Below are 21,038 nucleotides of genomic sequence, written 5' to 3'. Positions count from 1 at the left end.
ATTCTCCTGCCACAGCCTCCCGAGTAACTGAGATTACAGGCATGTGCCACCACACTCAGCTATTTATTTTTTTTTTTGTATTTAGTAGAGATGGAGTTTCACCATGTTGGCCAGGTTGGTCTTGAATGCCTGAACTCAAGTGATTCACCCATCTCAGCCTTCCAAAGTGCTGGGATTATAGGCATGAGCAACCGTGCCCAGCAATCTTGTTTTATTTTTCTATTTATTTTGTTATTTGAATCACTCATCTAATGAAATCAGAGCTACTACTAAATTACGTATAAAAATCCTCAAACAAGCTTAATATTTTGACTTACCTCATCACTATGGCAGAACATAGGAGTAAACACATTCTCCAAAAGAGAAAGGACATGTTCATATGCTTCAAAAAGACATCTCATAGTTTGAAGTTTCACAACATCTATGTATGGGCCTTCAGCAACTATTAAAAAAATTCTACTGTAGAAATTATTTATAAATAGCATAAACATATACAGTTCTAAAACGTTTTACTGAAACTCCACTGTAAGAAACACACTAGATTGAGAAATTAGACCAACCAAGCTCTAGTTCTGACAAATACGTAAAGTATAAACAAGTCTCTTCTTTAAAGCTTTCATCTCATTAGTAAAATAGAATAGCTGCCCGTGTACTGCAGATAGCCACTGCAACAGTAAGCAGAGAATAAATGGGAAAACTGTAAGAATGCTAAATAAGTCATTCTTATCGTCTTTGACTTACTTCTTTGAATCTCTTCTACAATGAAGGGATCAAATCTAATTTTGTCAATACTTTCATCCAAACAGTATGTTTTATAAATCTTCTGCAACTCTTCATGAAGAGATAGCATTTCATCATTTGATAATTCTGGTCGTAAAATTCTATCATTAAATTCCTCTAACAAATGAGGGAAAGAATAAGAAAAAATAATTTTAATATAAAACTATTCATAAACACTTAATAGTCCCATTCTAATTGTAGCCAACACTAACAGCAGCAATTAGAAGCAATCTAATTCATCTAAGTTTTTAAAAAATATTTGAGAATAAGATAACTACTCAATAAAAGAGAAATGCAATCAACCAGTTTTTATACATTAACAGAAAATATGTAAATACATAAATAGCAATACAAATTTGCTAAAATTCAGGACACTAAACACACTTCTAATAGTTTCCTTAAAGAACAATATTGGATTAATTTATTATACCACAAGTCTTTCATTATTCTGAAATCTGATTTACTAAATAAAAATAAATATGAATACTGTTTTTAGTTCCAATCAATGTTTTTAAACAATATTTCTCTCCATCATGAACGCTGCAAATTAGTGGCAGAACTGACAGTTTGAACAAATGAATGTTTATTCCAAAATAAAAGATGGTTGTATTAGGACAGCCAAAATACCAATTGTTTTTTCATTTTATTTCAAGATGTGTTAATAAGGAGTTTACCATTTACTTTTTAATCATTCAAACCAAAATATAAAGGGGGAAAAAGGGAGTTAAAAAAAAAAAAAAAGGCTGAAGACTTGTGAGGCCACAGAATATAACTGCCATTCCTGAATGACTTAACATGCATATAAGGGAGCAGGATATTTGAAAAGACAGCCAGGAATTGTCAAAACTGATTAAAGGTCAGGTGTGATGGCTCATGCCTGTAATCCCAGCACTTTGGGAGGCTGAGGCAGGAGGATCACCTGAGCCCAGGAGTTCAAGACCAGCCTAGGCAACATAGTGAGACTCAGTCTCTATAAAGAATTAGCCAGGCATGGTGGTGTTCACCTGTAGTCCCAGCTACTTCGGAGGCTGAGGCAACAGGATGACTTGAGCTCAGGAAGTTGAGGTTGTATTTCGTGAGCCATGATCATGCCATCTTTTCAGACAGACAAAAGCTAAGAAAATTTATCTCCAGCATATTTGTATTATAAGAACTGTGAATATTATTTCTTTCAGCAGAAAGAAATGATATTAGAAGCCTGGTTCTGCAGAAAGAAATGAAGAGCACCGGGACAGTAAATATGCCAATAATTATAAGAACCTTTAAAAATAAATGTGTATGTGCATTCCACACATGTAGAAGCCTGATGACTATTTAGTGAAGAAATAATGTACTGTGGGTTTATAGCCTATGAATAATTAAAATACATAACAACAGGAGCACAATAGACAGGAGGGGAAGCTCTGAGGTATACTGAGGTTTTTACATTGCTCCTGAAGTAGTAAAATATTTTTAAATTAGGACTATGATAAATGAAAAAAAAAAACATAATATCTGATCAATCAAAAAAATAACAGAACAGACTCAAAAAGTCAATAGGAAAGATAAAACAAAATACTAAAAAATACTCAACCTCAAGAAAGGCACCAAAGGAGTAAAAGAAAGGCAAGGAATATACAGGACAAATATAAAACAAACACCAAGATGGAAGGCCTAACAATAAACATGTAATAAATATATCAAGTGTAAAGGTACTACAGATACCAATTAAAAAACAAAGATTACCAAATTAGTTTTTTTAAAGCAAGAGCAACTATGTGCTGCTTACTAGAAATACATTAAACATTTCAATCAGATAGAAAAAGATATACAAATGCACACTCAAACATAAGGAAAGATGATGTGGCTACATTAACATCAGACACAGTGGACTTCAAGACTGAACATTACCAAAGACAAAAGAGGAGCATTTTATAATGATAAAAGGATAAATTCATTAAGAAGATATAACAATCTCAAATGTGTCTACACCTAGTAATATTTATAAAGTAATAAAATATATATGTATTTACACAATGGAATACCACTCAGCAAAGAACAAACTATGTATTTATTTATTTTTGAGACAGAGTCTCACTCTGTCACCCAGACTGGAGTGCAGTGGCACGATCTCAGCTCACTGCAACCTCCACCACTCGAGTTCAAACAATTCTCCTGCCTCAGCCTCCTGAGTAGCTGCTATTACAGGCATGAGTCAACATGCCTGGCTAATTTTTGTATTTTTGTCAAGACAGGGTTTCACTATGTTGCCCAGGTTGGTCTCGAACTCCTGACCTCAACTGATCCACCTGTCTCGGCCTCCCGAAGTGCCAGGATTATAGGCATGAGCCACCGCGCCTTGCCCAAACTACTTATTTAGACAAAAACATAGACGAACTTTAAAAAGCATTATCCTGAGTGAAGGAAGCCAGGCACAAAGGAATACATATTATGTGATTCAATCTATATTAAAAAAATTATGCAGGCAAAACTAATCTGTGGTGAGAGAAATGAGACTAGCGATTGCTTTGGCAGGAGTAGGGGAAAGAGTGGATCTCTTGGGAAGGATCCTAATGGAATTTTCTGGGCTGACAGAAATAAATGTTCTAGATTTTGATAAAGATGCAGGTTACATGGATGCACACATATGCAAAACTGATCAAACTATACATTTAAATTCTGAGTTTCACTGTATAAATTATACCTCAATTTTTTAAGTTATATTTTAAAAAGAAATGCATTAAAAATAATTTTTTCATAGTCTATAAAGTTTCTTATAAATCTAATAATCTATAGAGCTAGAGAGCTGATAATCAAAATGAGGTATTTTTATATTTGATAATTTAATCAAAACAACCCTTTACAAAAACTGTGAAGTGATATTGACATGGGTTACAGTTTGGGTCTTTAAAATATTTTCATTATACTGTACTTTTAGTAGCTTTTATTTTTCTGCTACTAGGATTTGAATGAAGTTAGTGACAGATTATTTCCCAATCTGGAAAGGAGTGGACACTTGGGAGAAACTCACAGATGCTGTTAGAAAATCGAGTAGATGGCCGGGCCTGGTGGTGCATGCCTGTAACCCCAGCACTTTGGGAGGCCGAGGTGGGCGGGTCACCTGAGGTCGGGAATTCAAGACCAGCCTGACCAACATGGAGAAACCCCGTCTCTACTAAAAATACAAAATTAGCTGGGGTGGTGGCACATGCCTGTAATCCCAGCTACTCGGGAGACTGAGGCAGGAGAATCGCTTGAACCCGGGAAGTGGAGGTTGCGGTAAGCTGAGATCGCACCATTGCACTCCGGCCTGGGTGGGCACAAGAGCAAAACTCCATCTCAAACAAAAAAAAAAAGAAAATCGAGCATATGAAATTTAGTACAATGATAGATGGGTACCACAACATCAGATCTGATTTAAAATATTCAAATACATTAAAAAGTTTAAAAATTACTTTCTTAAAATACACAGGTAAGCCTCACCCACAGTCAAACAAAACTGCAACACGTGCACCGCTCCTTCTTGTTTCAGAAAGTTCATAAAACGAAATAAAAGATCTTGTTGCTCTCTGATTTGCTTCAACTCTAACTTCAGCACCTTGACATAAGAGAAAGATTAAGTTTAAGCTACATAAATGAGTTCTAAAATTGTTTATATCAAAAAGGTGTTAATGCTGAAAATTCTTACAGATGGCTTTTTATTTCTAGGTTCTGCAAATTTCTGCAAGAATGGAACCAAAGGAGAAGCTGGTTCAGTTGCTTTTTCGGGCTTTGAAAGAAAGAGAATTATTAACTCAGTAAAATTCTCACTTGATTTGACATACAAAATCAAAATTCAATGCAATCTGAACTGTTTTCTAATACATTCAATACTCACTGGACTGTCATCTATGAAGATGATAAGCAAATGATTCACAGTATCCTAGTGGAAAATAATAAACATAAGTCAAAATAATTCCACTACTGTATTCTCCCAAGAATTTTCACAACTTGTATCATATTATGTAAGTTTCTAGAAAAATGAAAAAATAAATGGACCAGTGGTAAAAAAAATCTGCACATATGTATTACAGCAGTTTTTTTACATCTACAAAAGAGGTTCTTAACCTTTGTGAAAATGGACAAATAAAAGCTATTCTGATTTTGGCATTTAAAGTATTTCTAAATCATTCTTAATTCTTCAAAATCTTACTGGATCAAAGGTAGAAGCATCCAACGTGTCCATCAATGGATGAACAGATAAGCAAAACATGTTATACACATACAATAAAATATTACTCAGCCTTGTAAAGGAAGGAAATTCTGACACATGCTACAACATGGATGAACCTTGAAGACACTATGCTAAGTGAAATAAGCCAGTCACAAAAAGACTCATACTTATGATTCCACTTATATGTGGTACCCAGAGTAGTCAAATTCATGGAGACAGAAAGCAGAATGATGGTTGCCAGGAGGGCTGGAGGGAGGAAGGAATGAGGAGTTATTGTTAACAGATGTAGAGTTTCAGTTTCATAAGATGAAGAGTTCTGGAGATGGGGAATGGGGATGTTTGCACAACATGAATGTTTTCAATATCACTGACTATATACATAAAAATGTTTAAGATACTAAATTTTATATTAAGTGTAATTTGTAACAATTTAAAAAAAAAAATTTAAGTCTTACTGGATCAGCTAAGAAATCCAAAGAAGGAAGGAACACAGAGCCAGACAGAATCTCTCTTATAAGTAAAGTCAAAGATCTGGAAAAAGAAATAATAATAACAGTTTATATTTAGTGATTTATATTAGTTCTTAACTTTCAAGTGCATATGAATTACCTAAGGATCTTGTTAAAATGGAGACTATAATTCAGTAGGTCTTGGTTAGGCCCTAAAATTCTGCATTTCTAACAAACTCTCAACCAGTGTTCATGCTACTAGTTTGCAGACCACACGTTGAATAGCAAAGAGTTAGAGTTCTTACTTGGCTAAAATAGAATATTACTTAAGAGAAAAAAAAAGTATTCCTTAACAGGAGGAATGTGGAGGACATTAGGAAATACTCTCTATTGGCTGGGCAGGGTGGCTCATGCCTATAATCCCAGAACTTTGGGAGGCTGAGGTGGGGGGATCACGAGGTCAGGAGTTCGAGACCAGTCTGGCCAACATGATGAAACCCCGTCTCTACTAAAAATACAAAAATTAGTTGGGCGTGGTAGTGCACGCTTGTAATCCCAGCTAATGGGGAGGCTGAGGCAGGAGAATCACTTGAATCTGGGAGGTGGAGGTTGCAGTGAGCTGAGATCACACCACTGAACTCCAGTCTGGGTGACACAGCAAGACTGCATCTCAAAAAAAAAAAATAAAAAGAAAATACTTCCTACCTAAGAGTACTTAAATGTTTAATACATATTTAAATTAATATTTAATATTATTAATATATTTATAATCATATTTACTATTATAAACTAGTCTAGTATAAAAATCATGCAGTTCAAAATACTAAAATAATTTTAATCACATAAAAATTTTAAACAAAAAGTAGTATTTAAAGTATATCACTTTAAATATTACTAAAAATAAGGCATGATTACTCCTCTAACGGTTATTAGGGTAAGAGTAACAAGGCAACTTACGGAATAATCTAAACATGCTCCAGCCAGAAAAATGAAGAACAGACTAAATGACCTCCAATTCTTTTTCCCAGTTGGATACCTTGAAACATAAACTCATCTATACAGTTTGTTTAAGTGTTTTTGCCTGTTACAGTTATAATGTGCATGTCTTTAAAGGGGAACACCAATGAAATAAAATATAATGATATAAAAAAATTTTATTCATATTTATATTTTATGTCCAAGATCAGTTTTAAAGAAAAATTCTAAGCTACACAACACACCACAAATAGCACTTAAATTGGCATTTTAAGACCATAATTAATAAATTATATATTAATACTTTAATAAATTTTTTCAAATGAAAAGCTATTCATAGGCTAACCTCAAATTTTAGTGTACTCCTATCATAATCAAAAATAGCAATATACATATGGCATGTTACGCAAATACTATATTGTCTAGTCTTTTTATACCTGCAGTCTGTTGCTTTAGGAGGCAAAATATAAGGAAAAAGCAGTTCAGTAAGTTTTCTTAAATAGTGTAATTCATCTCTTCGACTTCTCAAAGCAACATGAAGCTCTGGACCATATTCTTCTAAAGCAGCTTGCTGTAAAAACTCTGTATTTTTCACTATAGAGATCAAAGATAAATATTGAAACAAGTTAAGTGATATTAAATAATTTCGGTCATTTCCACTAACAAATAGAAAAGCATGGGCTGGGCGTGGTGACTCATGCCTGTAATCCCAGCACTTTGGGAGGCCGAGGCAGGCAAACCGCTTGAGACCAGAAGTTCGAGACCAGCCTTGCCAACATGGCGCAATTCCGTCTCTACAAAAAATACAAAAATTAGCCAGGCATGGGGGCACAAGACTGTAGTCCCAGCTACTCAAGAGGCTGAGGCAGGAGAATTGCTTAAATCCAGGAGGCGGAGATTACAAGGCTGCAGTAAATGGAAATGTTTCCAAAAAAAATATGTAACCAAGTCATTCCTTTCCTAACCTCTTTTCAATGTGCACTTTATTAGAAGTCTGTTTATTTTGCAATAAATTGATAAATGGACCCTCTTGCAAACAAAAATTTAAACTTATGTCTCTACAAGTTATATAAAATAATAGCAAATGATTAAGTGGAAAAAATTAGAGAAAACAACTTTTACAATTTCTAGCACACATAAGGCTTTTATTGCCAAATGCTCTATCTTCTTTATCCTCTCCAAAAGCAAAAACTATCCTACTCAAAATTATTATCTTTATTATTTTGAGACAAGGTCTCGCTCCATCACCCAGGCTGGAGGTATGTAGTGGTGTGATCTCGGCTCACTGTAGTCTCGACTCTTCGGCTCAAGCGATCCTCCCACTTGAGCCTCCAGAGTAGCTGGGCCCACAGGCGGGCATTCCTGTGCCCAGCTAATTTTTGTATTTTTTGTAGAGATGGGGTTTTGTCATGTTGCCCAGGCTGGTCTCAAACTTCTGAACTGAAGCAATCTGCTCACTCCAGCCTCCCAAACTGCTGGGATTATAGGTCTCAATTTTTCTTTTTTTTTTTTTTTTTGAGGCAGAGTTTCGCTCTTACCCCCAGGCTGGAGTGCAATGGCATGATCTCGATTCACTGCAACCTCCACCTCCCAGGTTCAAGCAATTCTGCCTCAGCCTCCCTAGTAACTGGGATTACAAGCACCCACCACCACGTCCAGCTAATTTTTATATATTTTGTAGAGACGGGGTTTCACCATGTTGACCATGCTGGTCTGGAACTCCTGACTCCAGGTGATTCACCCACCTCGGCCTCCCAAAGTGCTGGGATTACAGGCATGAGCCACTGCACCTGGCCTCAAAAGTCTTCAATTGCATCTGCTTTCACATCCAAGTAACCTTTTAAAGCATTTAGAGTATCAAAACACACCCTCAGCCCTCAGACAAAATGGAATCCCCCTAGCTGAGAAACTCAAATTTAAAATAGATCCAGGCCACTATAGCTGGTGAGGAAGCAGTTATATACTCTGTGTTCTCAGAAAGATGCTATGAAACTTTTTCATATGACCTCCCTTTCTACAATCAAGCAAAACCAGTTCCTGTGGTTGGGAGCCAAGATGAACTGTGGCTGGAAATCCCCTCCCTCTAGAAGCGATTTCAAAGAAACATCTGTCAAATTTCTGGTTTTGGACCTGGAAACCAACCAATCAGGGCTCCCCTGAACCAACCAATGTATGCTCACCTGTCCCAGCCAATCAGGATTCAGCAGTATCAACCAATCAGAACTCAGCCGCACTGACCAATCAGATTATAATCCTTCATCTGCATAAAGAGGCCTGATTGGGAACCTGGGAAGGCACTCTTGCTATAAAACCAGAACTCTTTGTCCTCTGGAATGCAGCTTTGTTTCAGAAGAAGGCTATGTTTCCCTGGTTTGCACACTGCTCCCTGAAACGAAGTCTCTTTACTCTCAAATCCCTTTTCAGAGAACTTGTGTTCACAATAGAATCTGGCTTCATTGGTTAAGTTCTGGATCTTCTGCCCAGAGCAGAGGACATAGGAAATATAATACTATTTAAAGTAGAAACCCATGAAAGGCTAGATTTCTTAATAAATACTAACTGATAATAAAAGTTATGTTAGCAAAGTTTTTTTTTTAGACCTGGCAATAACTAGTATTTTCAAATGTAAAATTAATAGTATTGTTCCTTCTATAGACCTCAAAAGACTAAGTGGAAAGGCAAGTGATGCTTTTCCCTTTCTGTACTTGGTGCAGTTTTTTCAAATCATGGAGTCTGTGTTGGGAATCTTAACCCTAATTCAATGGCATTTATTTTAGAACTATTTCCTTCTGTGTTTATTGAAATAGAATGCAAGCATATTCATACACACAAAAAAAGGCATTATATGCATTCCAATAGTGTGAGTACTGAGATGGAGCAGCAATCCTTCTTAGGGGCCTGCCAGGACCCTCAGCATAAAAATAAAGAAAAAACTTTTGAGTCGCAAGGGAAATTGCAGGCACCTAAGCTAGCCCTACAACCAGCAATTAGGAAAGTGAGTGAATAACTTGCTAAACAAGAAAATAATAACATAAACAACAGCCACCCAAGTAAGCCAGAGTCCCGAGATGTTTGGTTCCCTACAGAAACTAAAGATAAAATTGTAACATATGTCCTTGAATTATTTTTCAGAAACCTGGACCCCCACTAGATAGAACATGTCAACCACTGTCATGGAGACCTCAGACAAGGGGGAACTGAGGACTGAACTCTAACCACTGTTCTTTGTTCTAAATTTCTTCCTGAGGGGCCTGGAGAGAGTTACACCCACAGATCAAGCCTTAACATTCCTTTCTGCTAACCCCAGGTTTTTAGACAAAGCCTTGCTTTCTTAACCAACTGCAAACCAGACTCTCTGAATCCACCTATAACTTGTAAGCCCCCGCTTCAAGATATCCCAGCTTTCTGAGTCAACCCATGTATAACCCTTCATGTACTGACTTACAATTTTACATGTAACTTTTGCTTCTTGAAATTTACCCCAAGTCTAAAAACCCTTGCTTGTATGCCACTGGGGAATTCAGGTCGTAAGCAGTAGCTCCTTGTTCTCCTTGTTAGCAATAAATGCCTCACGTTCCCTTGCTGAAAATCCCAGTGTCAGTGCTTGCTTTTTTTCTGCACACTGGGAAAGCAGACCCGAGTTCAGCTTGGCAACAGTACTAAAAAGGTAAATCAAGGCTATCTGGACTTGTGGGTCTAAAGCGGGATTAGCAAAGGACATAGTTTTTATAAGAAATGCATTTTAAATTATTTGCCAAGCTGTTTTTCACTAGAATTTGGGGCATGGGTCTTTTAGAAATTTATATCATGAACATAAAAGTCAGAACTCTCTGCACAGTATCTTAGCACAGTAAGCTGTGCTAAGTCCCAGTTCTACTTCTTTACTGATAAGATTTTAAACAAATGAAACAATCCCTTTGAGCTTTAGAATCTGTATCAGGCCGGGCATGGTGGCCACGTCTGTAATCCCAGCACTTTGGGAAGCCGAGGTGGGCAGATCACAAGGTCAGGAGATCGAGACCATCCTGGCTAACATGATGAAACCCCATCTCTGCTAAAAAAATACAGAAAAAATTAGCCGAGTTTGATGGCAGGCACCTGTAGTCCCAGCTACTCAGGAGGGTGAGGCAGGAGAATGGCGTGAACCCTGGAGGCAGAGCTTGCAGTGAGCCGAGATTGCGCCACTGCACCCCAGCCTGGGCAACAGAGCAAGACTCCTTCTCAAAAAACAAAAAAGAATCTGTATCAGTAAACAGTTATTAACACTGAAAAGTCATAATATAATATAGGTAAGTAATTATAATATTTAGTGTGATTAAGCATTCATACATAATATATAAATTAAATCACCAGATTGGAATCTACTATGGTCAGACATAAGGGACTTTTATAATCCTAGGTGATAAGAAATTAAAGGAATCAGGCAAAATATTTTAAAGTGGGGGAAAACACCGTAACTGGGAATATAAGCAAAACAGAGATGCTAGAATACAAAGCACGGATTAATTTCCACTGATCACCAGTATATTTAATGCCTAATCAGTTGGCAGTTTTCAGACCACAAAAGGAAAGGTCCACAAAATCCATGATAAAGAGGTATCTTCAGGTTGAAAGTCTGGAGTAAAGTCCCACACAATCATTATCCAATTTACATTATATATATATGTATATAAATGTTGAATATACACATATATTCATATATTGCATACATACATATATGTGTATATACACACACACATATATATATATTCAACATTTCTAAGAGCCATGGAAGTACTTACATAGACAAATTCTATATAATGCCTATTCTCAAGAAGAAGATTGAGCAGAGAATGCCAAGACAGAGAAGACAACTATGGATGAAGAAATGAAACTTTACTTCCTGAATTATGCTCACATGTAGAGCCAAAGAACTCAGAAAACAAATTTATACATTAAAAGAAATGAAAAATCAAAAATTTGAAAACCTTTTAGAACACTGGGATCTTGGGATAAAACAAGGGCCCTCCTAATTCTCTGAGCCTTTACTTCTATGGACTTCATTAATTATGATGATTACAGTGTTATTAATGAATCCAATCTAACATTTTAGGGTGACTTTATAATTGAGGATGATTTTTTGCATAGTAGTAAATTAGCAACTCCTCTCACAAAAATTCAATGATAAATTTTAGTCAAATTAGTTTATATTATGTATCACTCTCCTTTTTTTTTCTTCTTTTTTTCAGACAGGGTCTTGCTCTGTTGCCCAGGCTGGAGTGTAATTGGGTGATCACAGCTCACTGCAGTCTCAAACTCCTGGGCTCTAGAAATCCTCCTGCTTCAGTTTCCCAAGTAGCTAGGACTTACAGGCACATGCCACCACACTCAGCTAATTTTTTTATTTTTTTGTAGAGACAGGGTCTCACTATGTTGCCCAGGCTTGTCTCAAACTCCTGGGCTCAAGTGATCCTTCAGCTTCAGCCTTCCAAAGTGCTGGGATTACCAATGTGACATATATATATAACGTCACTCTCATAGAGACAAACTAATTTGGGGATTTTACTGAACTCATCAATTCTACTAAAAGTTTAAAGATGACCCCATTTACTCATAGTCTGAGAGGCTTCTGGTCTTTGTCTTTAGAACAAAATTAAAACTGTATTAAAAATAATTGTTCCATACAAAAACCTACAAATGCTTATAACGGCATTATTTATAATTGCCAAAAATTGGACCAAGATGCCCTTCAACTGGTGAATGGATAAACGAAGTGTGGTATATCCATACAATGGAATATAGTTGAGTAGTAAAAATAAATGGGTTATCGAGCCATGAAAAGATAAAGGTTAAATGTATATTGCTAACTGAAAGAAATCCATCTGAAACATATTGTATGATTCCAACTATATAACATTCTGGAAACGTCAAAACTGTAGAGACAGTAAAAATATCAGTGGTTGCCAGGGATTCTCAGAGGAAAGAAGGATGAACAGAGAAAGCACAGGGGATTTTTAGGGCAGGGAAACTATTCAGTATGCTACTGTAATGATGAATACATGATTATACATTTGTCAAAATCCATAGAATGCATAACGTAAAGAGTAAAACCTAATGCGGCCAGGCATGGTACTCATGCCTGTAATCTCAGCATTTTGGGAGGCCAAGGCGGGTGGATCAGCTGAGGTCAGGAGTTCGAGACCAGCCTGGTCAACATGGTGAAACTTCGTCTCTACTAAAAATAACAAAATTAGCCAAGCGTGGTGGTGCAGGCCTGTAATCCCAGCTACTTGGGAGGCTGAGGCAGGAGACTCACTTGAACCCAGGAAGCGGAGGTTGCAGTGAGCCGAGATCGTGCCATGGGACTCCAGACTGGGCAACTAGAGCAAAACTCTGTCTCAAAAACAAACAAACAAACAAACAAACAAAAAACACCAAAAACCTAAACTACAGACTTTAGTTAATAATGATGTATCAATATTGGTACACTGATTATAATAAATGTATTAAGTAATGTAAGATGTCAATGCTAGGAAAAAGTGAGAGTATATGAGAACTCACTGTACTTTCTGCTCAATAATTCTTCTGTAAATGTAAAATTGCTCTAAAACATAGTATCTACTGATTTAAAGAAAAATACTTTTCCTATACATTCTTCTGACAGTAAAGTAGCCTTTACAACACGACAATTAAGTTATATGTACTTGGCCAGGCACAGTGGCTCGCACCTGGAATCTCAGCACTTTGGGAGGCCGAGGCAGGCAGACTGCTTGTGCCCAAGAGGTTGAGACCAGCCTGAGCAACATAGTAAGACCTCATCTCTAAAAGAAAAATTTTTTTCAATTTAAAAAGAAAAAGAAAGTTATGTGTACTCAAACTCTTTCACATTCTTTTTTTTTTTTTTTTTTTTAAGATAGAGTCTCGCTCTATCTACCAGGCTGGAGTGCAATGGCACAATCTCTGCCTACCACAACCTCCGCCTCCTGGGTTCAAGCCATTCTCCTGCCTCAGCCTCCTGTGTAGCACCGCCACACCTGGTTAATTTTTGTATTTTTAGTAGACATGGGTTTCACCATGTTGGCCAGGCTGGTCTTGAACTCTGTCTGATCTCAAGTGAGCTGCCCACCTTAGTCTCCTAAAGTGCTGGGATTACAGGCATGAGCCCACCACACCCAGCCTCATCTTTTTTTTAAACTATGTTGAAGGTAAAATTATTTTTACTTGTTATAAGATGAACACAGAATAATGTTTAAATATATAATTTAAAACAATTCTGATATCTGAGGAAATACTCATATCAAAGGGCAAATAAACTAATAATTTCATTTAACTTCAAATCTACCTATAGCATAATTGCCCAAAATGTTTTTTGATTAAAATAATTGATACTATGTGGGGGAGAAAAGTGGTTCCAGGCTCAAATGAATTTGGAACGTGCTATGTTAAAGTTAAAGCTATTTCACTGCTGCGGGACTACCCAAAGCTTTTGGTGTGCTCCTACCTATGGGAATTTCTACAAGGGGAATACAATAGTAATTAACAAAAAATATGACCATGAAACCTCTTCTGGTCATATGGTCATGTGTGTAGAGTGGTATTCTGCAGAAGATACTTCAGAAACTATTGACAAAAAAGAATACCAAATGCAAATACAAGGAAAATCTCAGTTTCACGAACTAAGTATAGTGCATAGAAGTAGTTTTGTTAAAAAGAAACATTTTAGAGCTTGATCTTAGAGCGTGAAAAGTCTCAAATGAGGATTCCACTCATTCACTCAGAAAAAAATCTTGCAGGATATGGTAAGGAAAGGAGGAAAGGAAAGAAGGAAGGGAAAACATTTAATGAACATACGCTATGTGCAAATCATGATAGTAAAAAGGACAGAACATACATGAGAAGCAGCAAACAGGTCATCATGGCTAAAGCATAATATAGTGAAAGACAAGACTAGATCTAATATCTGACTAGACAGAAAAGGATTTAAATACACAGTTTAGATGCTATGACAGTCACTGAATTTTTTTTAGCAGAAAGACAATATGAGACTTGTCATATCATAAAAGTAACCTAGTAGCAATAAAAAGGATGGGCTAGAATAGATCAAAACCATCAAAATCATTAAGGAGAAAGGGTGAAGAGAAATGAAAGCTACTTCAGAGAAACAGATTACCATTCAAAACTGACTACGAGTGTCAGCGGTAAAGTTAACTTTTATTTTAATTTTTAAAGGTTCTCAAGTTTTCACACAGTATTAACAAACTACTGAAAGAGATTTCAGTTTAAAAGAATACTCTCACATCAACTGTGAAAATATAAGTTAATGAATCAGTACTCATATTTAGATATTTCAGGTGAAAATTGGTGTATAAAAACAAAATCACTCAAACTATAGTAGAAAACTGTATTACCTTTCTGTCTGGCTTTAACTATCACTTCTATATGCTTCATTGCTGCTTTTAATAGTTTCTTGGTTATAATAGACGGAATATCCACCTAGAAAAATTCAACATTAAAACTTTTAAAATAATTATCACTAAGTTACAATGGCAAGTACACTACAATTATGATATTGGAATATATCTTAAAAATTAGAAGTATTCAGAATCTTTCAAAAATAACACTTTATATTCCTGCATCATACTAAACTGTAACATTAGATAATTTTTTTTACCCACAGTACTGAAAATTAATCTTAATATGTATACCTTAAATACTAAATCTTTCCCACAAAATAGTATCTTTATTCCTAGCTTCTTTACGTGTTCTTCGTATTAAATGCGTTCAAGGAAAACTCCAGTAACTTAAGTAACTTATTATTCCTTTGATGTTGTAAATTTGTGATTAGTAAGAAATTACTTGAAAATGAACTTTCTCATTCAGCTTACAAGATAAATCCTGGTTTGTTTTTTGGGTTTTTGTTGTTTTTTTGAGACAGGGTCTCACACCGGCTGCCCATGCTGGAGAGCAGTGGCACCATCTCACTGCAGTCTAGTCTCCCAGGCTCAGGTGATTCTCCCACCTCAGCCTCCGGGGTAGCTGGGAATACAGGCGCATGCCACCATGCCCAGCTAATTTTTTGTATTTTTTAGTAGGGACGGGGTTTCGCCATGTTGCCCAGGCTGGTCTCCGACTCCTGGACTCAACTAATCCATCCACCTCAGCCTCCCAACAGCCTCCCAAAGTGCTGGGATTAAAGGCATTAGTCACCATGCCCAGCAGGAATCCTGGCTTCAAGATATATGGAAACATCCTATTTTAGAATAAAATTAAGTTTCATCATTCCCCATCAAGACTTTTCAACCTAAAGGCTAGAAGTTGCAGTGATCATGATAGGTTAGTGAGGGAGGGCTGAGGGCTTATATGCACACACGGAAAACAGGAAAAACAATAACTAAAAATAAATTATAAATAAATCAACAAAAAGCATATTTATTGGACTTCAATAGGCCTGTATTCCACCATAAAACTTAATACATTATATATTTCCTTTATCAAAGGCATGAGAAAATTCCATCACAATAGTGTTAATTTTTCAATTCTTTTTAAACTCCATATTAAAGAAGGGAACAAAATCCCAGGGTGATTAATCTAGTAAGTATGATGGATCATAAACCCTCAAATTTTAATGATTTGCTGATAAAACCCAGATCAAACACATTCAGTAAGAAGGGATATTCTTGCTAGTATTACACCTTGTCAAAAATAACATCACTCTTCATTTGCCCTTGGCCACTTGGTACTCGCTTATAAATTACTCTCATATTTATCAAATAAACAAGATGTTATAGTTTTCAAACATTTTGTAAAATCTTGTCTTCTGAGAATACTCAGTAAGATTTTTATTTGTAAGTTCCACTTTAGGGAATTCAGGTCAGAATTAAAATGGTAAAATAATGGGTCTGTCACTAAACTTTGATTTTTAAAAAATTGTAGACCCTAAATGATTCTTTGTTTTCATTATTCCCAAACTTCCAATTTACATTATGCAGGCAACAGAATCATGAACAGAACATTGTACAAGGTATAAGATGACCAAGGCCTAATCTTTTGCCCTTTAACATCTGCTAACATCTGCTAACACTTTAACAAAGTTAATACCTTTCTATAAAATGAATATAATAATGACTCATTTATCTTCCAGGATAGTGATGCAGATAAAATAGGAGCCATCATATAATTCAGAAAATCAAAGAAAATATTTTGTGAGTCATTTATCTGATAAAGGACATGTATCCACATAAATAACTTTTACAACTCAGTCATAAAAAAATAACCCAGTTATGCAGGTAAGGAATCTGAACGGACATTTCTTCAGAGGCAGACAAATGGCAAATAAACATAAAAGTTCTCAACATTATTGGCATCAGGGATATGCAATTCAAAACCACCATGGAATATCATGTCACATCTACTAGAATGGTTAGAATAAAAGAGTGAGATTATAACTAGTTCTGGCAAGGATGTAGAGAAATTGAGATCCTCATATACTGCTGATGGGAATGTAAATGGTGGAGCCACTTTGGAAAATAGTCTGGCAGTTACTCAAATTGTTAGACACAGAGTTACCATTTGATCCAGCAATTGTACTCCTATGTATATACCCAAGATAAGTGAAAATATATATCCAACAACAAAAAGAACACTTGTACACAAATGCTAATAGGTACATAACAGACAAAAGGTAGAAACAATACAAAGGTCCATCAACTGATGAATGGATAAACAAAATGTAGTACAATCACACAATGGAATATTAGCCATAAAAAGAGTGAAATATTGATACATACTACAACATAACATGGATAAACCTTGAGAACATTATGCTGAGTAAAAGAAACCAGTCACAAAAGGCCACATATTGTATGATTCCATGTATATGAAATGTTCAGAATAGACATACAAATCCACAGATATACGAAGATTTGTGGTTGGCTATGGATGAAGGGATAGAAGAGGTGATGTTTATGGCTAGAGGGTACAAGGTCTCTTTCTGGGTGATGAAAATGTTCTAAAATTGACTATGGGGATGGTTGTACAACTGAATATGCTAAAAACTATCAAATCATATACTTTAAATGGGTGAATTACATGGTATGTAAATTATATCTCAATAAAACTATTAACAAAATACATACATCTATACCTATAAAACACTCCAAGTATGAGGTGCTATTAATTTAGAATCCACTAAGCTAGTCCAAAGCCTAACATAGGCCTGGCACAGTGGCTCACACCTGTAATCCCAGCAGTTTGGGAGACCGAGGCGGGTGAATCACTTGAAGTCAGGAGTTCGAGACAAGTCTGGCCAACATGGTGAAATTCTCGTCTCTACTAAAAATACAAAAATTAGCCAGGTGTGGTGGCGGGCACCTGTAATCCTAGCTACTCTGGAGGCTGAGGCAGGAGAATTGCTTGAACCTGGGAGGGTGGAGATTGCAGTGAGCCGAGATGGTGCCATTGCACTCCAGACTGGGTGACACAGCAAGACTCCCAAAAAAAAAAAAAAAAAAAAAATAGGCTGCGCACAGTGGCTTACATCTGTAATCCCAGCACTTTGGGAAGCTGAAGCGGGTGAATCATTTGAGGTCAGGCGTTCGAGACCAGCCTGGCCAACATGGTGAAACCCCATCTCTACTAAAAATACAAAAAAAATTAGCAAGGCAGTAGTGGCACATGCCTGTAATCCCAGCAACTCAGGAGGCTGAGGCAGGAGAATCACTTGAGCCTGGGAGGCAGAGGTTGCAGTGAGCCGAGATCACATCACTGCACTCCAGCCTGGGCAATAAAGTGAAACTGTCTCAAAAAAAAAAAAAAAAAAAAATAGAAAAGGTTAACATAGCAGAATTGTTCTATTAACTAATGTTTATTAGCTACTTGTAATATGGCAATCAAAATTAATTTTGATAAATCAATTTTTACTTATTCCAAAGTATAATTTAAATGGTGTGCCATCAACCAATTGATATTTCTTACTCTTTTATTCCACTTAAATATTATGAGTCAATTATCCAAGACTGTTAAACAACATGATTACTGTTTATCAACTATTTTCAAAAGTGATAAAAGCTACGTGCAATAGAAAAAGACAAATATAAAGAAGTGCATGGAAAAAAAAAATCAGCATCAGCCCACCACCACACTTAAGAGTTAACAGTGATGAGGTATACGTCCTTAATATATGGATTAATAAGCTTTAATATATGAACTTTGTTTTCAAAGTGGAAAAATACCACACATACTAAGTTTCCAGACTGTTCACTTGACTGTTTCTTTTTTCTTTTGTATTTTTTTTTCCTTTTTCTTTCTAACTTTTATGTTAGGTTCAGGGAGTACATGTGTAGGCTCGTTACATGAGTAAATTGCATGTCATGGGGGTTTGGTGTACAAATTATTTCATCATCCAAGTAATGAATGCAGTACCCATAAGTAGTATTTTGATCCTCATCCTCCTCCCACTCTCCACCCTCAAGTAGGTCACCACGTCTATTGCTCCCTTCTTTATGTCCATGTGTACCCAATGTTTAGCTCCTACTTATAAATGAGAACATGCAATATTTGATTTTATGTTCCTGTGTTAATTCACCTAGGACCAGCTGCATCTATGTTGCTGCAAGGAACATGATTTCATTGCTTTTTATGGCTGCGTAGTATTCCATGGAGTATATGTACCACATTTTCTTTATCTAGTCCACTACTGATGGGTATCTAGGTTGTATCTAGGTTGATTCCATGTCTACAATTTATATTCCTCTGGATTCTGTTCTAAGTTCTTTTAGAAATCTCCAAACTGCTTTCCACAGTGGCTGAACTCATTTGCATTCCCACCAGCAGCATATAAGCATTCCCTTTACTTGACTATTTAAGATAAATATATTCCCTTGGAAAAAAAGTATTATTCTACAAAATGATTGTTCATGGTTGTGTAGAATTCTATAATTAGGATGTATTATATTTACTCAACTAACAATCTTAGTAGACATCAATTTTTCTTTTCAGTTTTACTTATAAATTATACTGCAATAAATCTTTGAACATACTTTTTTGTTTTTTTTTTGAGACAGAGTCTTGTTCCGTTGCCCAAGCTGGAGTGCAGTGGTGCGATCTCGGCTCAGTGCAACCTCCGCCGCCTGGGTTCAAGTGATTCTCCTGCCTCAGCCTCCCAAGTAGCTAGGATTACAGGTGCGCGCGATTACACCAGGCTAATTTCTTTGTATTTTTAGTAGAGATGAGGTTTCACCATGTTGGCCTGGCTGATCTCAAACTCCCAACCTCCAGTGATCCGCCCGTCTCAGCCACCTCGTATTACAGGCGTGAGCCACGGCGCACGGCCTGGAGTATAGATATTTTTAACTCTTAATAAAGATTACGCCCTCAAATGTGAGAATTATACCAATTTGAATTTGAGCTTGTTTTCCATACATCACCATTACTAGATATTAACACTCTTTTTTACCTTTCCCAGTCTGATAAGTAAAAGAATAGTATCTCATTAAAACATATTTATTTGCTGTGAGACAACATACTTTCAAGTGTTTACTGGCCATTTTGTATCTTTTTTTTGCGAACTACTATATGTTTTTTGCACATCTTTTCTCTAGCAGTTGACTATACTGTTCATTTCTCAAATAGGTATAGAATAATTTAACAAGATTAATCTTTATTACTAGTGGCAGAGATATTGTATATTAATACATTGTCAATATGTTCAATGTGTCAATACTGAACTGACAAAGCAGTAGAAAAGTGTGTGTGTCTACAGACAATATACTACAAATATATATAGGCAACAATCCAAATATGCACAAAATACAGCTCAAGAAAAATGTGTGTTTTGTTTTATTTTGTTTCATTTTGTTTGAGAGAGAGTTTCGCTCTTGTTGCCCAGACTGGAATGCAATGGCGCGATCTTGGCTCACTACAACCTCCACCTCCCAGGTTAAAGCAATTCTCCTGCCTCAGCCTCCTGAGTAGCTGGTATTAGAGATGCCCGCCCCCATACCTGGCTAATTTTTTGTGTTTTTAGTAGAAACGGAGTTTCGCCATGTTGGCCAGGCTGGTCATGAACTCCTGACCTCGAGTGGTCCACCCACCTAGGCCTCCCAAAGTGCTGGGATTACAGGCATGAGCCACCGCGCCTGGCTGAGAAAAATATTTTTTAAAGTAGACCACAATCATTGCTATTTACTCAATAAATTCATCTAACTGGAACATGACTTTTTTTTCTTTATTATTAATTATACCTTAAGTTCTAGGGTACATGTATACAACGTGCAGGTTTGTTACATATGTATACATGTGACATGTTGGTGTGCTGCACCTGTTAACTCATCATTTACATTAGGTATATCTCCTAATGCTATCCCTCCCCCCTCCCCCCACCCCATGACAGGCCCTGGTGTGTGATGTTCCCCACCCTGTGTCCAAATGTTCTCATTCTTCAGTTCCCACCTATGAGTAAGAACATGTGGTGTTTGGTTTTCTGTTCTTGCGATAGTTTGCTAAGAATGATGGTTTCCAGCTGCAGCCATGTCCCTACAAAGGACACGAACTCATCCTTTTTTATGGCTGCACAGTATTCCATGGTGTATATGTGCCACATTTTCTTAATCCAGTCTATCATTGATGGACATTTGGGTTGGTTCCAAGTCTTTGCTATTGTGAAT

At 36.5% G+C, this 21,038-nt stretch overlaps 1 protein-coding gene across 4 annotated transcripts in view; it reads right to left on the bottom strand.

Moving 5' to 3' along the window:
* Window positions 1-21,038, bottom strand: part of SNX14 (sorting nexin 14) — a 95,369-nt gene that overhangs the window by 43,826 nt on the left and 30,505 nt on the right. For all 4 annotated transcript variants that reach the window (XM_011967618.1, XM_011967619.1, XM_011967622.1 and 1 more), the window contains 8 exons: window positions 14,784-14,868; window positions 6,834-6,990; window positions 5,428-5,503; window positions 4,637-4,681; window positions 4,448-4,528; window positions 4,243-4,357; window positions 742-897; window positions 318-442 (listed from right to left, as the gene is read on the bottom strand). In XM_011967618.1, the coding sequence (XP_011823008.1) occupies window positions 318-442; window positions 742-897; window positions 4,243-4,357; window positions 4,448-4,528; window positions 4,637-4,681; window positions 5,428-5,503; window positions 6,834-6,990; window positions 14,784-14,868 (840 nt within the window). The remainder of the gene's footprint in view (window positions 1-317; window positions 443-741; window positions 898-4,242; window positions 4,358-4,447; window positions 4,529-4,636; window positions 4,682-5,427; window positions 5,504-6,833; window positions 6,991-14,783; window positions 14,869-21,038) is intronic.

This window comes from Mandrillus leucophaeus, unplaced genomic scaffold, assembly GCF_000951045.1.
Source record: "Mandrillus leucophaeus isolate KB7577 unplaced genomic scaffold, Mleu.le_1.0 Scaffold804, whole genome shotgun sequence".
Classification (NCBI taxonomy): Eukaryota; Metazoa; Chordata; class Mammalia; order Primates; family Cercopithecidae; genus Mandrillus; species Mandrillus leucophaeus.
This window is presented reverse-complemented; position numbering and strand designations above follow the sequence as displayed.